This window comes from Montipora capricornis, chromosome 14 (genome assembly GCF_036669925.1).
Source record: "Montipora capricornis isolate CH-2021 chromosome 14, ASM3666992v2, whole genome shotgun sequence".
NCBI lineage: Eukaryota > Metazoa > Cnidaria > Anthozoa > Scleractinia > Acroporidae > Montipora > Montipora capricornis.
This window is the reverse complement of record NC_090896.1, coordinates 30,210,079-30,227,578: the sequence shown is the minus strand read 5'-3', so window position 1 is coordinate 30,227,578 and position 17,500 is coordinate 30,210,079. Positions and strand designations below refer to the sequence as shown.

Sequence of the window (17,500 nt, the reverse complement as noted above, 5' to 3'; positions counted from 1 at the left end):
ATTACAAAGGCAGCACTTTCTCCTCAGTTATTTAAAGACCCTGTGCGTTGGTCCGGCTGGAGTTGAACTCACCACTTCCCGCGTAACAGCCCGGTGCTCAACCAACTGAGCCACCAGTGCATGGTTTATGTCCTTCGTCATCATGTACTTTACATTGTGATGGTTTGTTTACCAAAAAATAATACATTCAACACAATGTCTTAAATCTGATTAATTCCCAGAACTGCACATTCAAGTAACATTCTTGAAGCAGTTATGAAATGGCTTCCCTCAAGTTAAACCAAGAAAACAATTATAGAAAGTTAAACGTGAGATAGGAGTACTTTTGGTGCATGGTCTGGAATAAATTGTGGGGAATTCACCCCACAGTACTCTGGGTTTAACTGTCTCAGTACCCTGAAGTATAGTTTAAAGGTAATGACGTCAAATTCTTTTCAGAAATGCACCAAGGCCAAAGACAAGAAAAGAAACCAGAAAGAATATAAATGCCAGTGTCTTACTGTATGCCAATGGCACCAAACTAAATACATCAATCTTATTGAAAGGGGAACTAAAAACACAGTGAAAGTTTCAAACGAAACAAGCATGCCCTAGTGTAGTTGGTGATGGACATTTCTAGTTAACCACACTGTCTTATATTATTTTCCAGATAATTTCTAAAATTTTCTTAACAGTAAACTGAGTTGGTAGACCAAGTTGAGATTATAGTCATGTACATGTACGAGGCTCAGTGTACCTTGCCACAGGAGCTTTCATATCTTCACTTTGGCTTGCTAAGTTTAAGGCTTGTATTCCAACATCCCTATTTCCAGAGAATCCAAGAAGATGACAGAACTTCAGGAGCTTAGGAGGGACAAGGGAAATAGCCAAATGAAACAGCCCATAGCCACATGACACAGCAGCTTGGAGATGCTTGAGGGCCTCCAGACTCACTGCTTCACCAGATTCCTCACTGATAGTGAGATCATCCAGTGTGCAGGATGCCGTATCATCAGGGTCCAGGGGTGAGACCACACCCACTCCAACCGACTCTGACTATCAGACAATAAAAGTCAAGGAAATAATATTACAATAATTCAAACTTGGAATCGTGTGCCGTTGAACCTGTTACTTCCAAGCAAAGGAAAGAGAAAATAGTTTGAATAGGAGGGGGGTTTCAAAATAACCAATCCTGAATAAATACTGTACACTGAACATATCATGATGCTGGTCTACAGGCCTTTTATGTCTTACCTAAAAATTCACAATATTTTCATTATTTCAATTTAGAACAAAGCTGGTAACTTTATCCCCAAATCTCAGAGTAGAGAGGAATTCTAAATGACAGCCTTTCCTGCCAAAAACCCATTTTGAGAATACTTTATTTTATTGTGGTTTAATATTTACGAGAGTGGCAGATTAATGTGCAATGTGGAAAAAAAGGATTGTCACTGTGTTTTCCCCTCCACTGACAGTTGGCCAACTGTCAGCCGACACTCAACTGACACTACTACTGACAGGTGGTAAAATAAAAGACTTGGCAAACCATTTTGTCTCTCAACAAGTGAAGCTTGTAAGTGAAGCTTTAGTAGACATGGTATTTACATTTTACATGACGGTTAACATGCGGCAAGAGGGACAGCTGTTGCCGCGTCTGTCCTTTTAAGCAAATGGCCGGAATCCACTGGATAAATCACCACCAGTCCACTGGATAACTCAATTGGTTTTACTAGATTTTATCCAGTGGATAGTGTTACCCACCTTTTGATCATAATCAAAATTTGTTTATTGTACATGGTCATTAAGTCATGATGTTTGAAATTTATAAATAAATAAACAAAGTTGTGTTTTTTGGGAGCCCATGGTATGTTCAAACTGCGGAAAAACCTTCTAACCCAAGCCAAACATATCGTCAGTTGTCAACCTTGAAGTGCAATATTCATCTTCCTTTCAACAGAATCTTCAAAACTTGTTTCAGTTGTTTCCCAGCCTATTCAATGCTAGTGGGACATCTCAAAATTAATGAACTTAATTTCTGAATCAATAAACAATGTGAATTTTTCATATTCACAGTACTTTCTCAACCTATAATCAATAGCTTCAGTCCCGGCCCATCACTTAATGCAACACATCCTCAGGGTGCCTTGTTCCTTTAAAAGAGGCATTTTTTGTACCAAGGCAGGTGAAAAAACAAGGAAAATCCATTAAACAAGTTTAAGTTTCCTTTACTTTAATGTGGACTGCCTTAGCTTGACGATGCCATCACCACGCTCAAGTCTTTATATCCAGAATAACAAAGTCAGATCCATTTTACAGTTTACATTTCCTCAGAGTTAAATACTTGAGTGTGGGGATTATGGCAGAGTGTACAACAAGTGAGTATTAAAGTTGTTGTAGTTCTCACGAATTGTGAATAATTCTGGTTTCTGGTTTCTGGATTCCGGCTTTTAGTGCTGCCCCAAAATGACACCCGAGTGTTTATTTTTAACTGGAATTTTCCAATTTAATGGAAGACCATTACTAACTTTAAGATCTTGAGAGAGCATGAATTGAGGAGAAAATGACATCAATGGCTCACTAGTGTTAGAATGCAATGGTTGTGTACGCCGCAGAATTAATATGCAGCACGGGAGCTTTGGGCTTTCAGACTTTTAACTCACATTTTGGATATATAACAAGCTGCATTCACATGCTGAAATTTTAAGCTAGTGAGCCTTTGACGTTACTGCTTTTTTCACAATGGAAAATGGAAATGGTTAATGACATATACCTCATCTAGGGCTTCTTCTACATAATCCAGATCAGGCGGCAGATCAGCACCATTTCCAACCCCTCTCAACTCAGGAGCCCACATCAAGAATGGTCCACCAATAGCACTGATCTCACAGTAACACTTATCATACAGTTTCCATGCCCTTCGCATCAGGTACCCGCCCTTGATGTAATCAGTTATTCCTGCAATGAAGTTAAATCGTATTTAAACCATTTGCACTAAGGAAAGGAGTTGTTGTTTTCCAATATTCATTTCTCACAGTTCCAGTTATCAGTGTTCACATTGATCAAGGGTTTCTTCAGCCATTTAACAGCCAACTAAAAGAGTACGGTATGTGTAAAACCGGAAAAAATTATTTCAGATTTTGATAAGGAAAAAATCAACAATATTCATTTCTCACAGTTCCAGTTATCAGTGTTCACATTGATCAAGGGTTTCTTCAGCCATTTAACAGCCAACTAAAAGAGTACAGTATGTGTAAAACCGGAAAAAATTATTTCAGATTTTGATAAGGAGGCAGTGCGGCCCAGTACGTGGTTTAATAGGATGATTGCCTTGAGATCCGGAGTTCCCAGGTTCAAGACATGTTCTGACCACTCGTTGAATTTGTTTCTAGTAGTCCCTGGTTCAAGTTCTCAGCTGTACTTGTAAATAGCTAACTGGTTTGTAACCCCCCCCCCCCCCCCCACAAAGTTGTGAATAGAAAAGTTATACAGAAAGTTTGACGATCCAGGACCATGTGCAACGAACATAAAAACAAGTCATCTTGTTTTTTCGAAGGTACCCGCTGTTCAATTTAGTGTGACATGTCAGGGATTCTACGCTTTTGCTCGATGTGTTAACCAGTCTTCCACTCATTTAATAAAAGAGTATCAATCTTTTTTTGAATTGTGGAGAAAAAGCAGTGACAAACATGATAGCCCTGGGAGTGAAATGTATGTTTGCATCCAAACGGACACACAAGGATTCTATGCATCAGATAGAGCATAATATGTTAATTCACCCAACTTCTAAGATAGGGGCCTGGGTACTACTCTGTCATCCCACGTTGCTCTCGTTTAGTTTCCTTGTCATTCTGTAACAAGAATCAGTGACATTAAAGGCATGTACTTGTGAAATGGATGAACTCCTATCTATGACAAGGAAATTCTGAGCTAAGGAATCAACCACTGGCAAAGCAATCAACGACAAGCACCCTACTTTGCCATAAAGACGAGTATCTTCGCATCACCTCGACCGCCATCTTGTTTTCCCGATACTCACGGCACCACGCAGAGCGGACCAAACACCGACCACGAGGACAACAAAAAACACAAAGGACCTCCCCGGCACACACAAGACAACAATGCCAAAATACCAGTGCCCGTTCCCTGAATGCACATACGAAACGGAAGATGTCAAAGATGAACTCGCTGCCGTGTTGCTATCAGTCCACTCAACTGGCACACACGCAGCTTCACCGGCCAGCGCTGCACCGGCCGCCACCAAAGTCGAAAAAAATCCGACGACCCACAGTATCTGCTGCAGGATCCAGCGAGGAATGGTCATATTTTCTAACTCGCTGGCAGGACTACGTCGAGGCGACTAAAGTTACGGGCAAAGACAGGGTCGTACAACTACTCGAATGTTGCGACGAACAGTTATGCAAGGACCTCACAAGGAACACCGGCGGCTTGCTAACAAAAAAAACTGCGTACGAAGTTATGGCGGCTATCAAAAAACTCGCTGTGAGAGAAGAAAATACAATGGTTGCCCGAGTGCAACTCCACAACATGAAACAGGGCCGGGACAAAACAATACGCAGTTTTGGCACCCGCCTACGCGGGCAGGCCAGCCAGCGTGTGCAAGTTCACCATTAAATGCCCTACCTGCGACGCGTACGTCAACTACACTGAGAACATCCTCCGTGATGTACTTACACGTGGCCTTGCAGACAGTGAAATTCAGCTGGACCTATTAGGTGACAAGAACCAAGATATGGCATTAGAAGAAGTTTTTCAATTCGTTGAAGCAAAAGTGGCCAGCAAACAGTCTGCCGGGCGCCTTTCAGATAGCCTCGGGGCCAATGCAGCCAGAAGTCAATATCGTCGTGGCAAGCAGGAGGAACTGAAACAGCGCAAGGCTGCAAACAACAACGAGCCGTGCACTTATTGCAGCCGCCGAGGTCACGGCAAGAATGCCGCACCCAAGGTCAGGAAAACTGCCTGCCCCGCGTACGGCGTGTTGTGTGACCATTGCAACCGACCTAACCATTTCAAGACAGTATGTCGCAGTAAGCCGAGGGTGCCGTATTTGACGCTCTCTCCACTGCAACCAGCCTCGACTAGGATCGGGTTAGCAACATCATCTCATTAGATCACCACCTGTACAACCACCTGAATGATCGCTGGGTACGCAAAGCCTCTAAGCCCCAGCCATTCATCACACTCACCGCCACAGTCAACCCAGCCGACTACACTGCCTTGGGATACAAGCCTATCACCGCTCAACCCAACACCATAAGCCTCTCTGCCATGGCTGACACCGGCTGCCAGAGCTGCCTAGCCAGCATGAAAGTGATCCACCGCCTTGGCCTACGTGACACTGACCTGATCCCAGTCACAATGCGAATGCATGCTGCAAATAACAATGGCATAACCATTCTTGGCGCTGCCATCATGCGATTTTCTGGTACCTCTCCATCTGGCCAGACTCTTGAAACCCGACAAATAGTCTATGTGGCAAGCGACTCTGACAACTTGTTTCTCAGCCGAGAGACCTGCACAGCGCTGGGCATGATTTCCGAGCAATTCCCTACTGTAGGTGAAACCTTCCAGGCGCACACAGAGATGGCACAGGACACGGCCACCGACGCCGCAAGCCATTTCCCCTAGGCTGCCACATCACCTATACCTGAGAGTGCACATAGCACGCCTTGCACCTGCCCACGCCACCAGGCCGCGCCTGCAACAATGGCTCCTGGACTATTACAGCACCAGTACATTCAATACCTGCGAGCACCAGCCATTACCACTGATGGACGGTGTCCCTATGAGGCTCATGGTCGACCCTACTGCGGAACCAGTTGCCCACCACACCCCCGTTCCTGTCCCACTCCACTGGCAAGCGGACATCAAGAAAGGCCTTGATCATGACGTCATGCTTGGCGTCCTTGAACTCGTACCAGAAGGTGAACCAGTGACATGGTGCCACCGCATGGTTGTGTGTGCAAAGAAAAACGGTCTACCTCGCCGCACTGTGGACTTCCAGGCACTCAATCATCATGCCACACGTGAAACCCACCACACACAGAGCCCATTTCATCAAGCCCGCTCTATACCCAGTCACAAAAGGAAGACTGTCTTTGACTGCTGGAATGGCTACCACAGCGTACCCCTCCACCCAGACGACCGCCACCTCACCACGTTCATCACCCCGTGGGGGCGATATCGATATAAAACCGCACCCCAGGGATACATAGCATCCGGTGATGGCTACTCAAGACGGTTTGATGAGATCGTTGCCAATGTCCCTAACAAGACCAAATGCATTGACGATACGCTACTCTGGGCAGACAACCTCAGTGCGAGCTTCTGGCAGGCAGTTGATTGGTTGAAAATTTGCGGACACCATGGCATCACCCTTAACCCGCACAAGTTCGTCTTCGGTGCAGACACTGTCGAGTTCGCTGGCTTTGAAATCACCAATGACACTGTGACCGATCCCTCAAGGACATTCCAAACGCTAGACTCTCTAACCTCAAGGAGAAACCCTGCGTTATAGATTCAGAAAAGAAGGAAGCTGATGCACAAAGAAGCTGATGCCGTATCCCGCCACCCCACTGGCCCAAAAACCCCAGAAATGCTGATCCTACCAGACGACATCGCCACCACCAGTGATTCATCTACCCCACCCCCACCTGACCCATACCAGTGTTCATTCCTGGATCACATCCGCTGTGTCGAGCCGCAGCTTGCATCATGCTCTCTTGCAATAGATGACCAGCTGGCATCATCAGCTTCATCAGCACTGCATACTATAGCAGTCACATGGGACAGGGTCAAAGTGGCGACAGCGAGCGACCGCGATATGGTACACCTGATGTCCATCATTGAGTCTGGCTTCCCAACCTTCCGCCATGAGCTGCCACCCGCACGCCGGGACTATTATCAGTTCTGTGACCACCTCTACACAGTAGACGGCGTCATCCTCTACAAGGACAGAATAGTCATACCACCTTCACTTCGCCAACATGTCCTGTCTGTCCTCCACTCAGCACATCAGGGTGTGACTTCCATGACTGCCCTCACAGAAACCACCGTCTTCTGGCCAGGCATCACCCCCGCTATTACCGCCTTACGAACAAACTGCTACCACTGCAACCGCATGGCACCTTCCCAACCCAGCGTGCCACCCTCTCCTCCTGTGCCACCAGCATACCCCTTCCAGTGCATATGCGCTGATTTCTTCCACTACAAGGGCATCCACTACCTCGTCGTAGTTGATTGCTACTCAAACTGGCCCATCATTGAACGCGCAACCGAGGGCTCTCAAGGCCTGATCTCCGGTTTACGCCACATATTCACCACATTTGGCATTCCTGACGAATGTACGACAGATGGTGGCCCCAAATTCACTGCCGCTGTTACATGCCAATTTCTGAAAGACTGGGGTGTGCACCACCGCTTGTCATCAGTGGCATTTCCACACTCAAACTGCAGGGCAGAAGTTGCTGTAAAAACTGTCAAACCACTAATCACTAATAACACCAGCCCCACTGGCAGCCTTGACACCGATGCACTACAACGCGCCACCCTCCAGTACCGCAACACTCCTGACCCTGACACAAAGTTATCCCCAGCCCAGTGCGTATTTGGCCGACTAATCCAGGACTTCATACCCATCCTGCCAGGTCGATACATCCCTCATCCGACATGGCGTGACACCCTCGCCGCAAGAGAGGAAGCGCTACGGAACAGGCACATGAAAGCAGCTGAGCAGTGGATGGAACACACTAAGCGACTCCCACCCCTGAGGGTCCGCGATCAGGTACGTATCCAGAACCAGACAGGTCCGCATCCCACCAAATGGGACAAGACAGGCGTTGTTATGGAAGTCCGACAGTTTGATCAGTACAACGTGCGAATAGATGGTTCCGGCAGGGTTACCCTACGCAACCGCAAGTTTCTGCGGCAATACGTCCCCGTGCAGACACCGCCACCCAAGCGAACCGTCGACGATGACCTCCGACACTTCTTCAGGCCGCTGTTCCAGCCTACCACCACACCACCCTCCCTGCCAAGCGCAGCCAGTACACCAGCTGCCCCACCACATGCTCAGTTACCAGCTCCAGCCACCGGTGGCCCTATGGCACAAGCAACCCCACCCTGCCCCAGCCACAAAACACCAGCCCCTGAACCTGCATCCCCACCCCCACCAGTCCCACCCTCCTCGGATGTTCCTGCTTCTCCCCTGCCTACAAATGCCAGCCCAACTACCCCTGTTACATCTTCCCCTGCGGGTCAGCCACCACCAAAGAGGCCGCCCCTAGCCGTGCGGAGATTGCTGGATTACAACAAGAAAGGCCTCCTAGAACTATGAACAGTGCATGATAAAAACTTTGGCTCATGAACACCTCGAGCAAATCAGTGACACATTGACTGTCAAAACGTTCCTTTATTTTTGTTGTTGTGTTAGATTACAGCTGTATCTTCAACGATATCAGTCTTTACTGCCCCTCTTCCAAAAACTCAGTATTCCTCCACAGGAACATTAAAGAATTGGGGGAAGATAGAGCATAATATGTTAATTCACCCAACTTCTAAGATAGGGGCCTGGGTACTACTCTGTCATCCCACATTGCTATCGCTTAGTTTCCTTGTCATTCTGTAACAAGAATCAGTGACATTAAAGGCGTGTACTTGTGAAATGGATGAACTCCTATCTATCAGAGACACGGGACGTGCAGGTAGATGGATCAATGCATCATGCTGAAAAAGGAGCTATATGAAAAATGATCATGGAATCTGACTGGATGCAGCGATACAATATTTTCCACATAAAACAGATCTGAAGAAATGCTTGATATTAGCGATAAAGCAGCTGCTTACCATCCTCACAATCATAAAAGCTTGAGAGATTGACTATTTTGAAATGCTTATTTTCCTGAACATTGAAGAAAACATGCCATTTCGTTTGCAAAATGAAAGTTCGTCAGCAGTTTCCACGCAATTTTCAGCAATGAGCCTGGACTACTCCTTAAGGGACTTATTAAGGAGGCTCAGCAAGGTTTCTCATTGCTATAATTTTTTAGTGTTTGTGAAATGATGAAAGATACCAAAAAAGGATATTTCATAAATTGTAGGCAAACTATAAATATCTTTGCAACTCTATTGTTGCATGTTTGGGTAATACTTTAATTATGACGTCATATTGTTCACAATGGCAACATGCCAGGTCCACAAAAAGGCCCTCTAAATTTCAGTTTTTGAAAATTATCTGAAAAATTAAGTCGATGACCTACCGTTTTCATTTCTTTGTTGGATGTCTCCCTGAATTCTTTAACTTCTTAACGAGTATAAAAAAAAAGTTATCTACTAGTAGAACTTAAGATACATCAAAAAAAGGCATTTTATAGCTTACGAAAGTTGTACTAGATAACTTTCCCCGAAACTTTTTTATTTGAAGTTATGGCATGTGTAGATTACACGCATATGCAGCTTATATCCCTTTCGAGCCTCCTTAAACCACAAGATATGAACATTTAGTCCCAAGTTATAGTGACTATCGCAAATTAATTTTCATCATTTGTAAAAGTAGGGACAATCATTGCAATGAAATTGTACAAAACAAAATAGGAGCACGCAATATGTATGTGTAAAAAAACCACTGAAAATGGTGAACAATCGAGGGAATGGATCGTGGTTCAACCACATTACAATATATTTCGCTCCATATCTCCACATTGAAACAAAATTCATGATGAGAAATAATTTTTTTTTTTTATTGCTTTATTTATTTTAGCAAAAGTTTCAGCAAAATGCCAATATTTGCTAACCCTTTTATTTTAATGGTGAAAGCTGGTCGCAAATTGGCCACTCCTCCAGATCTATATCTTAAATTAATTAATCACAAACGGAAAAAAATTCAGTCGCAAATGTGACTGTATTGGTCGCGTTTTCAAGTCCTGATTTACCATAAGCATGTTCACTAAATACACTGGACGGGCCTAATGATTAGTTCTATAAATTGCTTAAATTTCGGTGTAATCCGGTGTAAGTTCCGCATAATTAACGCACGTTAACGCATAATATGGCCAAAAATTTCTGCATAATCTAAAATAGGATGTCATTTTCTGAATTTTATCTTTAAGTTAGTACGGATGATTTTAGTACTTATAAGAAAAATACTGTTAGCTTGAAATACGCTCAAGACATAAATCTGAGTTACAAAGATGACATCGATTGTCTCATCATTTTTTTGTATCATCGGCCGCTTTCTATGCATTTGCTTAATTCTTTCTCGATTGTTAGCATTGACATCTTTTTATAGGGCAAGAGCACAAAGTTACCTTCAGTTGGCATTACCTTGACTATGCGGGTACTTTGGTTCTAACATATCAACGACATGTACAAGAATCCCACGTACGTGTCCATACTTCCTTCTAGCATACTAAAGTTCTGAGGGACTGAATAAGATACCTCGTGCATGTCCAGCATAGTTCATACTAGCGCACTAAAGTGCGGATTGAGGGACTGAATAAGGTAGGTCGTGCACGTCAATAATTCATATTAGCGTACTAAAGTGCCAAGGGACTGAATAAGATAGGTCATGCGTGTTAGGGCGATTGTCCATCGGTTGTTCGTACGCTTAGTACATGTACGTAATCACATTAGTACGTGCAGAATCTTGGGTTAATCTTCGGTTCATGTGATCGAATGGCGATTACGGTAATAAATAGGCCACAAGGTAGCCACCGGTACACTTATCTTTGGGTACCAGTACGCTGTTAGTATTATACACGCCATTGATATGGGTAGTTTACTGGGCATATGGGTTAGTACTTTATTAGTACCAATGACAAGTAAAAAGTACACAAAAGGCTCCTAAAATAGGCAACATATGATCTTTAAATTTTTTCTGCATCCTATCAGAAGCCCAGAATGATAAATAGATAAAAATAATTATTATTCAACACATTGTGACAATGTCCAAATATGCTCATAGCTCACTCAATATTCGCCGTGCTTATACTCAATATCCTGTGATATACGTTATTTTAAGTGTTGCAGAGAAAAATTAATGGTAGTTTTTCCAGGTTTTTTTTCCAATAAACATCAAAAATTGTGCTTTGTCATCAATGTGTAGAATAATAAAACAATTATCCTGCTCAATCTTGCGGAATATCACCTGAAAATTTAGCCAGCTCGGCCTTAGTAAGGCCTCGTTTGCTGAGTATCAGTCAATATTCCGCACGCTTTCGCAGGATAATAGTTAAATACATGCATGGTAAAATGGGTAAACATTGACTCGGACTTCTGCAGTCCTAAGTCATTACACTACATACATTGTAAGTGGAATTGCCCCTTGGGAGAGTAGTGAAATTAATGCTTCACTGACTCAATGGTTTGATTGGGCAGCCACTCTACCACTGACATTATTTAGTTAAGCTATGCCATACCTTGTTTGAGGAAGGTAAGCAAGGCCATGTAAAGTTCACAATCTGCATACAAAATCTGCCTCATAAGCTGCTCATCCTGCCCCACTTGTGGACCCTTCTTTGCGGCGTTCTCCACATAGCACACTTTCTGTGCTCTTTTTAGATTTTCAAGAGCTCTGTCCAATTGGTCATCTTCAAACGTAAGGATGGCTTGCTGGGCAGAGAAACAGAGAGAGAGAAATTGCCTGACAATTCAGAGACTTGACAAAGCTGAACACCTGGGCCCAGTTGTTTGAAAGCCAATTAACTTAATCCAGGATAAGCATAAACTTTTGTTTCTTGTTTTCCACTTTTTGGTGTCAAAATTTTCTTTTGCTTATTATTGCTTATGGCTAATTGGAACTGGGAAACAATGTCAAAATAATTTAGGGAAAAAGGGAGCATAAACAATTTAAAACGATTTTAGAGATCAATAAGCTGGGAACAAGTTGGAAGTAATTTGGGAAACAAGGGAACCCAAGCAAATATTTAAAGGGAACAAGGACCCCCTCTGGGAGAGTCTCGTGATTGTCGCTTATTTACTGATGGTTTAACACGTGGAATCTCTGAAAATTGGAGTGTGTCCATGCATAATTATGAGAGTGTAGCTACAGTGAAGCCCTTCATGAAAAGGATTTGTTAATTGAGAAAGTAAAAATATCCCTTCCAAAAAAAGTTGAACACACATAGTCATAGATCAGTGTCCCTGCATCTGAAGACACTAATCTGCCAGATGAGAACTAGTAGTCGTGTTATCTTGCCTTAATTAGCAAAACTTATTGCACTACAGAAGCAGACAGATCAAGTTGATGAATTAACTGCTAAATCAAATGAAAACAGGCATGGGAGTGGTATTAATAAATTAAGAATAAACTACAAGAGCTTCTAACACTGAAGTAAACATTTTGATGGAAGAAGTTTGGATGTTGTTGGCTTTCAGTACATTGAAAGCATGGCATGACAAAGCAATGGCAATGTGAGGAATGGGGTTCATAACCACTTCAAAGTGCAAGAGAGTCTTCTCAAGAAAAATTGATAGGGCTAAAAATGTCACAAAGTTGGTGTAGTGTACAGCGGTTGTATGAGCAAGAGTGCAAAGCGGTTGTACGTGCAAGACATATGGGAACTGAACAGTGTGAGCGGGCGTCAAGTGAGTGAGTTGACTTGGTGTCGAGCAGAGCAGTTGAACGAATAAAGCGTTCAGTTTTATTTGCCTTTGTGGCTGTTAGTACTCTACAGTTGGTACAAGCCATTCTCCATTTTTTAATGTACCATAATACACTTTGTTTTCTCCCTCCCCCCCCCCCCCAAATTTTGCATCCGCTTGCCTCGCCATCTCACTATGTGTTATATGTCCGATCTGCTCGAATGTCCGAACTTTCGCGGTTTGTTTACACAAAAAGTCACATGATACTACACATGAACGCTGACGCTTAGTTTCAAATGTGAATTAACCAATCAATAAATTGATTTCTTTGGTTTTACTTAAATTGAGTTTCATTAAATTCTTCACTGCCCAGGCTTTAATATTTTCTACCTCCCTAGAGGCATTATAAGTCATCGACATTAGGCCCAACAGGTATGCTACACGTGACATCAGTCATCAAGATATTTTTGGAAGTGGGAATTACATGTATATCATTAACCATAATAGTAAAAAGTACGGGCCCCAGAACAGTGCCCTCAGCGGCACACCACGATTGATAGGCAGGAAAGGAGCTGTGATGTTATCAACGCACACCCTCTGTTTACGATCTTTCAGAAAGTTAGGGATTCATGTCGGCCACAGTCCTAAGCTTAAGCTGGGGACGTCCTAGGACTCCTGAATAGTGAATGGGTTAACTAATCATAATGAGGATGAACATCATCATTGCATCTGAAGCTCAAAGAAAATATTAAGTCAACACTTACCACAAAGTCCACCATTCCTGAACCAGCACTCATGAGTGGACTGCCATCACTAAGATAAAACAGTTCAATGAGTATTCAAAGGTCGTCTGTGTGTTTCTCAAATGGTTCACTTGTTTCAATAGACAACATGCTGTGTTTGTCACTGATATCAAACTAAGAAAACTTGTTTACCTCCCAAAGTAAACAGTGGTATTAAACATCTCAACCACTTCGATTCAATTCTCTACCATGTAATATAAGCCTGCTTATAATACCCATGCAGTAAACGTCACTTGGACAATCGCCAAACGGACAGAAGTAGACCTAAAAACTCTCTGTTCATAACACTGACAGCCCAAAGTTTTGGTTCTTTGATTATTTGCCAAATTGAAGCCATTCTTTAAGTTCAAATGAGTTCTAAATTCCCCAATAAACTGCCATGATTCACCTTTGGCGAATAATAATATTATTGTTAAATAAAATAATTATTGTTCAAACTACAATTCAGACAAAAGTGTTGGGAAGGTAGCATCACTTTAGAGATAACCCCCCTCCCCCTTATCAATGTTGGATTTTCCACCAAACAAAATGGTGACTTTCCTTCCAACATTGAATATGGGGGAGGGGGGCCACAAGAGCATGGCATTTCCCAAATAGTACAGCCAATAGTTAGAATAATCGAATTAGGTGTGAAGTGAAGTGATGCACACAACCTTCCCAACAACTTTTGACCAGTATTGTCTGAAAAAGGTCGAAGTGCAAGAAATGCGGTTTTTCAAACGTGGTTTCATTCCTTTAACCAAAAAACTTGAAGAAGTGACAACATATTCGGATTTCGATGTGTTTTGTTCAAGTTATTGCTAAATTCAGGCTCAAATAAGGTCTATATATTTCTTTTCGGTAATCTCGTAAATGATAATGTGGGATGTTTACGAAATGAATAAGAATAATTCCTAGCGAGCCATACCATATCTCCATTTGCTGTAATGTTAGATATGCAAAATTTGCCATAAATACATGATAGACTTTGCTAGGAAACATTTGCTGAAACAACAAAGGCTACTTTTTCAGTTAAGCATGGCATTTCAAAAATAGTACAGCCAATAGTTAAAAAAATCAAATTAGGTGTGAAGAGAAGTGATGCATGCAACCTTCCCAACAACTTTTGACCAGGATCGTAGTTTGTTTTTTACCTTCCTTTGTTTCACATTATGATAATGTCTGTAAAACAAAGGAAAGTAAAAAACAAAATAGTGTCAAAAATTTTTAACCAAGAAATTTTCACTACAACATATATAATTTATGCATACACAAGGTCACAGGACACAACTACATTACAAGAGCGCAAAGCAACCCATTTCTCATAGTGCATCTTTGTGTTTACGCTTGATTGAATTCAGTTCAGCAAACTGTGTGTTTTTGCATGTGAAATAAGAAGGATGCTGGTGCTTGAAGACATCATAGAGAGACAAATAATTAGTCAATTAATGTCAGCTAATTTAATTGTTCTAATGACAGACTACTAAACAAAATAAAGGGAATGATAATTTCTTTTAGATTTAAATAAAAATAAGACTAATGCTTTTTTCTGAAGTTAATGTTCTTATCTGTTAAGGGAATGTTCTCAGATAAATTCTACAGGGGATTATGAGCTCATCTAATTACAAAAACAGTCAGTTAAGTGTAAATACTTGTAAAAAAAATTGCATCTGGAAGGATTTAATTAAACACCTTTTCTCATGACTTCATCACTTAATTTGCAAGTCTGGGTTTGATATGAACTTGTCAATTATTATGAAAACTGTACTTCATATTATTTTTCAAGATTCATAGAAGCAAGTGAATGAAGATATTTGATATGTGTTTGGTTTTAAGAGTTCAGCGATTTTCAAAACAGAAATTTGTGATCTTTTTTAATCTCCTTTGAAAAGCGTTGGTTTATGTCATCAATTTTTTATGGGGAACTTGGAAATTTGTTCATACTTGCTCCATCTCTACACATGTATATAAGGTTGCAAACAAAAGATATAAACGTACCCGCTGTTCTAGTGTTTTGTCTCTCGATTCTTAATTTCTAAGTAAGCATGGTTTTGTCCTTTTTCTACAAATTCTGGCTTTTAGAGTCACAAGAAAATCATGTGTTGAGGTATAATTCTACTCACTTAAGTGTAACCCAGAGTTCAGAATCTTTAAATTACATCTATACCTCATCGTACACGATAAAATTATGATTAAGTTTTGTACATAAATTAAAATGACATATTATTTTCAAAGAGGAAAATGGAAACAGACGCAAAATATGTCCTCATCAATAAGATCACATATATTTTTACCCAAAGATTGTTGACTTAAATTAAGTGCTCCTGTGTGCACATTACGCAACTTAAGATTACGCTGAAACAAGTGTCTCAAACCCCCAAAAAAGGCGATTAATTCAGGCAGCCAGCTGGAAAACAAACCTGTGAGTCCGGAAAAGCTTTTGCGATTCCTCGAACCCATTGTTTAAAAGCAAATTTATCCCATCCCTTGCTAGACCATGATATTCCCAAAACCCGGCCGACGACTTGGAGCCTCCTTCTTTGAGCTCTTTACATTCATTCCTGTTCGGATTCATAAGGGCACCAAAGGTCCAGCAGAATTCGGTAACTTCATGCAAGCTTGATCAAGAATGTGTGCTACAATCCACGCAAATCTTGCGCCATGTTTTCTTATTCTGCACAAGTTTGCTCTACAAGCAGCTAACAAGTGCAAGGCGTTCTATGATTGGTCAGCCGATACGCTTGGACGCTTTCCGAAGAATTCCGGGCCTCTTCCGGACAAACAGCGAAGAGAAAAACTATTATGGATTTTCTAAGTGAACAAAATCAAACATGGCGTCCGTCGGGCCAAAAGTCATAAGGCAGTTATCCTTCTTTCAGAAGGTTAAATCTGCCTTTATGAACTGGTATATCTATGCTTGTGGTTATAGACAACTTGGTAAGGTATTCCTTTTTCTTATTTGAAGGAAACAAGAGAGCTTCGTCCTTAAACATGTGACTTTGTATAAGCTTGTAAGCCGACAGGAATATTAGAGCTCCTTTTATTATATTGCTCGAATTCTAACTTTTGAATCTCTTCCTTGAACCACTATTTGGCCTTAGAAGTTTTGTCAGTATTAAGGTCAGTTTCATAGAATACTTATTGCCCGATATTAACCAAAACAAAATTATTATTATTATTATTATTATTATTATAGAGACGTTATGTAATTGATTGATTGTATTTTTCATTTCTGTGTCATATACATGTAGACGTTATCCATTTATTACTGTCTATCCGGTTTTTGTTCAACACTCTTACATCTATTAATTCTGGGGAAGTGGTTAGAGCACCAAACTAATTTAGCTTGTGGTAGCATTGCATATGTGTGCAAAGAGACTCATAAATTGTATGGTGAAATTTTCTCTAGGTCTTTTTGCGGAAGATTTGATAATGGATGACCATCCAGATGTGGCTGAGGCTATCAAACGCCTGCCTCCTGAGGTGCAAGATCTGAGACTGTTTCGGTTGAAGAGGGCATGTGACTTAACAATGAAGCATATCATTCTTCCGGAGGATCAGTGGACAAAACCACAAGAGGTATCTGAAAAAAAAAACATCTTGACAGTAACTACCTGTTAATGTACTGTACATATTTGGTACTGTCATTCAATTGCCAGATTCAGCCGTCTCTCAGTGAGGATTAATCGCTAGATGTGTTCATGACCTTCACATTTGTACAAAATCCAAAATTAGCATTTTGTTTCATGTATACCTGTGTGTTAGTATAGGAAATCACTGCATCGCAAGGCGATTTTTTCTTATGAATGGCCAAGTTACTTGCGACTGAAGCAATTTAAGCACAATCAAACTCTGAAATCCAGTGCAGCTATGCAGCTTGAAATCCCACTTGTATCACACATCTACATGTACAGTATCAAGATCAAGCTGCTAAGAGCTTTAATATTTTACCTGAATGTGTAAGGAACTGTATTGATTTTAATCAGTTCTCTGATATGACTTTTAAGCATTTAATGAAAAAGGTCAAAGATAACCTTTCAGCTTTACCCATTGACTCCTGGGGGTTCCCCATTGAGGAGTAGAATCATCTGGCGTTAGAAAGGGTAAAATACTAAGTCTGACCAGTTTTGGCTGGTTCAGGC

The 17,500-nt window shown here is 41.7% G+C and overlaps 3 protein-coding genes and 1 pseudogene across 3 annotated transcripts in view; 3 read left to right on the top strand and 1 right to left on the bottom strand.

The window, feature by feature from the left end:
• LOC138031854 (tetratricopeptide repeat protein 39C-like) overlaps positions 1 to 16,037 on the bottom strand; it is a 19,980-nt gene extending 3,943 nt beyond the window's left edge. Inside the window, exons 1-5 of the mRNA XM_068879475.1 lie at positions 15,779 to 16,037; positions 13,341 to 13,389; positions 11,412 to 11,604; positions 2,750 to 2,934; positions 737 to 1,035 (exon numbers count right to left, since the gene is read on the bottom strand). Coding sequence (XP_068735576.1) covers positions 737 to 1,035; positions 2,750 to 2,934; positions 11,412 to 11,604; positions 13,341 to 13,389; positions 15,779 to 15,933 — 881 coding nt within the window. The 5' untranslated portion in view covers positions 15,934 to 16,037. The remainder of the gene's footprint in view (positions 1 to 736; positions 1,036 to 2,749; positions 2,935 to 11,411; positions 11,605 to 13,340; positions 13,390 to 15,778) is intronic.
• On the top strand, positions 4,098 to 6,514 carry LOC138033347 (uncharacterized; annotated as a pseudogene).
• Positions 6,536 to 8,332, top strand: LOC138033346 (uncharacterized). Its single transcript, XM_068881093.1, has one exon. It carries the CDS (start codon positions 6,536 to 6,538, stop codon positions 8,330 to 8,332), a length of 1,797 nt encoding a protein of 598 aa, XP_068737194.1.
• A 130-nt stretch (positions 16,038 to 16,167) lies between the features above and the next one.
• The window catches only part of LOC138031229 (cytochrome b-c1 complex subunit 7-like), a 6,079-nt gene continuing 4,746 nt past the window's right edge, over positions 16,168 to 17,500 (top strand). Inside the window, exons 1-2 of the mRNA XM_068878907.1 lie at positions 16,168 to 16,295; positions 16,768 to 16,937. Coding sequence (XP_068735008.1) covers positions 16,190 to 16,295; positions 16,768 to 16,937 — 276 coding nt within the window. The 5' untranslated portion in view covers positions 16,168 to 16,189. The remainder of the gene's footprint in view (positions 16,296 to 16,767; positions 16,938 to 17,500) is intronic.

Excerpts from the sequence above, each read along its gene's own strand:
- LOC138033346 (XM_068881093.1), top strand. The coding sequence starts at position 6,536 with ATGCACAAAGAAGCTGATGCCGTATCCCGCCACCCCACTGGCCCAAAA.